This window comes from Saprolegnia diclina (assembly GCF_000281045.1).
Source record: "Saprolegnia diclina VS20 unplaced genomic scaffold supercont1.4, whole genome shotgun sequence".
NCBI lineage: Eukaryota > Oomycota > Saprolegniomycetes > Saprolegniales > Saprolegniaceae > Saprolegnia > Saprolegnia diclina.
In genome coordinates this window covers 398,066-400,339 of record NW_008246071.1, presented here as the reverse complement: position 1 = coordinate 400,339, position 2,274 = coordinate 398,066, and the positions used below count along the sequence as shown (strand labels likewise).

Genomic DNA, 2,274 nt, shown 5'->3' with positions numbered 1-2,274 from the left:
TTCATCGCAGTGTGTGTAAATGGAGTCGTACACTGGGAAGGCCGAGTTGAAGTGAGGCTGGTGGGTCACAGTAACGGCGCACTCTAGCCGAGGTCGCTTGGAATACATAGATGAGAGCTGCACCGGCGGACCGCGCTTCTTGGTTGGCGCTTCGTCGTACTCGACGCAATGAACGGTTCTTGCAAGACGCGGCTCGAGATGTGAGACGTCCATGTCTTCGTGGACTGCACACGGGTTCAGGATCAAGTGGAGGTCCATTCTTCAAACGAGCAAATGCAAGTGGTCGCACCGATGTATGATCGCGTCGAGCGTTTCAGGCGGTTTGATTTTTGATAGGACAAAATACAAGTAGAATAAAATTCTCTGGCCAACCAACGGCCACGACAGCATGCCTTAAGCGCATTTTATTGGCGAAAATGGGAAGCGCCTTTCGTAACGGGCGAGCCGTACAGTTTCCCGCTTAAAGATCCTGTGTGGCTTGACGCTTGAGGTTTTAGGGCACCATCAAGTGTCGCTGAAAAGAGTGAAATCTGCACGTGGTCCTGCCGCTCTCGAGCCTGTGCGCCTGTGTTGTGCAGGAGGCCAAAATCCTCGTTTGTTATACAGAAATTTTCGAACGCCAGAGCAAATTTTCTGAAAGCAATCTTTTGGGAGCGTATGGAACCAATGGAAAGATATATATATTTCCAATTCTAAACACACAACGTTTGAAGATATGTGGGTCGTGGTAATTCGCTTGCCACCCCAAATCGTGCCAAGTCGGGGCACTAATCATACGTTGGGCGCGGCAGGTCGCGGCAGTTGCACGGCGTCGACAAGGGTCGATAAAAAAGATATTGTCCCATGGCGTCGACTAGCACGTAGTAGAATCATTGGACATGACTCGATGTGCCTCGTCGTTCCAGTGCAGTAGCGAGGTGTCCAATAACTTCGATGGGACACTAAGCTTCATGATTCTGCATCCTTCCGTGTTTCGTGTTTGACGGTTTCATAATCACGAGGCCAACGCTGGCCCTGTTTAAGTGGGTTCGCAGCCAATCCAAACGCTGGGCGACAGACAAATAAGACCACATTTCGGCCAATCCAGAGTGGTTGGACCAAACTCATGGTGTCGGTCCGAAACTCAACCGCAGTCCCAACGGACCTTGGCCTTGGCGGCCGTGGGCCATTACGAACGCAGTTGGGCGTGTTTTGTCATATATCGCACGGTGCAACCAGGATGAGAAATGTTTTTGATAGATGGACTGTCTAACCTACTAGAAATATAGGACGAGCGATTTACCATCGTGGTCAAATTGAGGCCAACCCAAGGAGGCACCTGGCAACGATTCGGTCGCATGACCGTACATGCTAATTCACAAAGCTCGCTTGTCGGTTACGTTCGTGTTTCTGGCAAACACGCTGCTGCAAGCATCAACCTCACGGCTTACGGCATTCTCGACGCCGTGTCTCGAGTTGAATGGCCGAAACGAGCCCCGTCGCTCGAAGTCCAGATATACTTCTCCGGTGTGCTCGAGGCGGCCCAACCAGGTCTGAACCACCCTCTTAAAATAGACAACGTTTCTGAAGCAAAGCCAAATATTTCGAAGTGTGAATCTCCGTCTGGAGTCATGCAAGGGCTCATGTTTTAGGTCAAGAGTGACCACTCGTGCGATCCACCAGGTAATGAAATAGACAGAAAGAGGTCGTTCAGGACACCGGAGACAAGAGGAGTCACGCCGCGCAAGAACATCGCGCGACAACGTCCCAAAATGCTCTATCCAATCCCGAGTGCGCACCGGTTTCAGCTCTATTGATGGCCACCACGAGATTCCGTAACGGCGCCTCGCCAACGTCAGCCGCCACGTTAGTGGTAGTTTGCGGCCATGGACATCAGCCGCCTCCTCAACCCGCTCGGTCCCGTGCCGTGCTGCGATGGTGCCGCGATCAAGGCGCACTGCGCATCGCTAGCGTCAACCACTGCGATGTCCCAAGACGTTCAATGGATGCGACCGCATTTTGCTCACAAGCGCGCCCACGTCTTTGACGACGCTGGGCCTCGCCCGCAGCGGCCACGGCTCAGCACTTCACTGCGTTGTGTCGTGCCTACAATAGACGACACGCCACCCTCATCGCCCTGGGCTGGACCGATCTTGCCCTTGTCCAGCAACTACGGGTGGCGCATGACCTTCTTTGACGTTGGTTTTGACGCCAACAGCATCTTCAACCAGATCTGTCCGCTGCGCAAAGGCCGGTGGCGCAAAGAAGAGGAAGCCTACGCCATCGAGCTCGTCA

At 53.3% G+C, this 2,274-nt stretch overlaps 1 protein-coding gene across 1 annotated transcript; it reads left to right on the top strand.

Annotated features, from left to right (window-relative positions):
- Window positions 1-1,865: 1,865 nt before the first annotated feature.
- On the top strand, window positions 1,866-2,094 carry SDRG_01840 (hypothetical protein; the record flags this gene model as incomplete). The annotated part of the gene is made up of 2 exons (XM_008607391.1): window positions 1,866-1,901; window positions 1,951-2,094. 2 exons carry the CDS (start codon window positions 1,866-1,868, stop codon window positions 2,092-2,094), a joined length of 180 nt encoding a protein of 59 aa, XP_008605613.1.
- Between the last annotated feature and the right edge of the window lie 180 nt (window positions 2,095-2,274).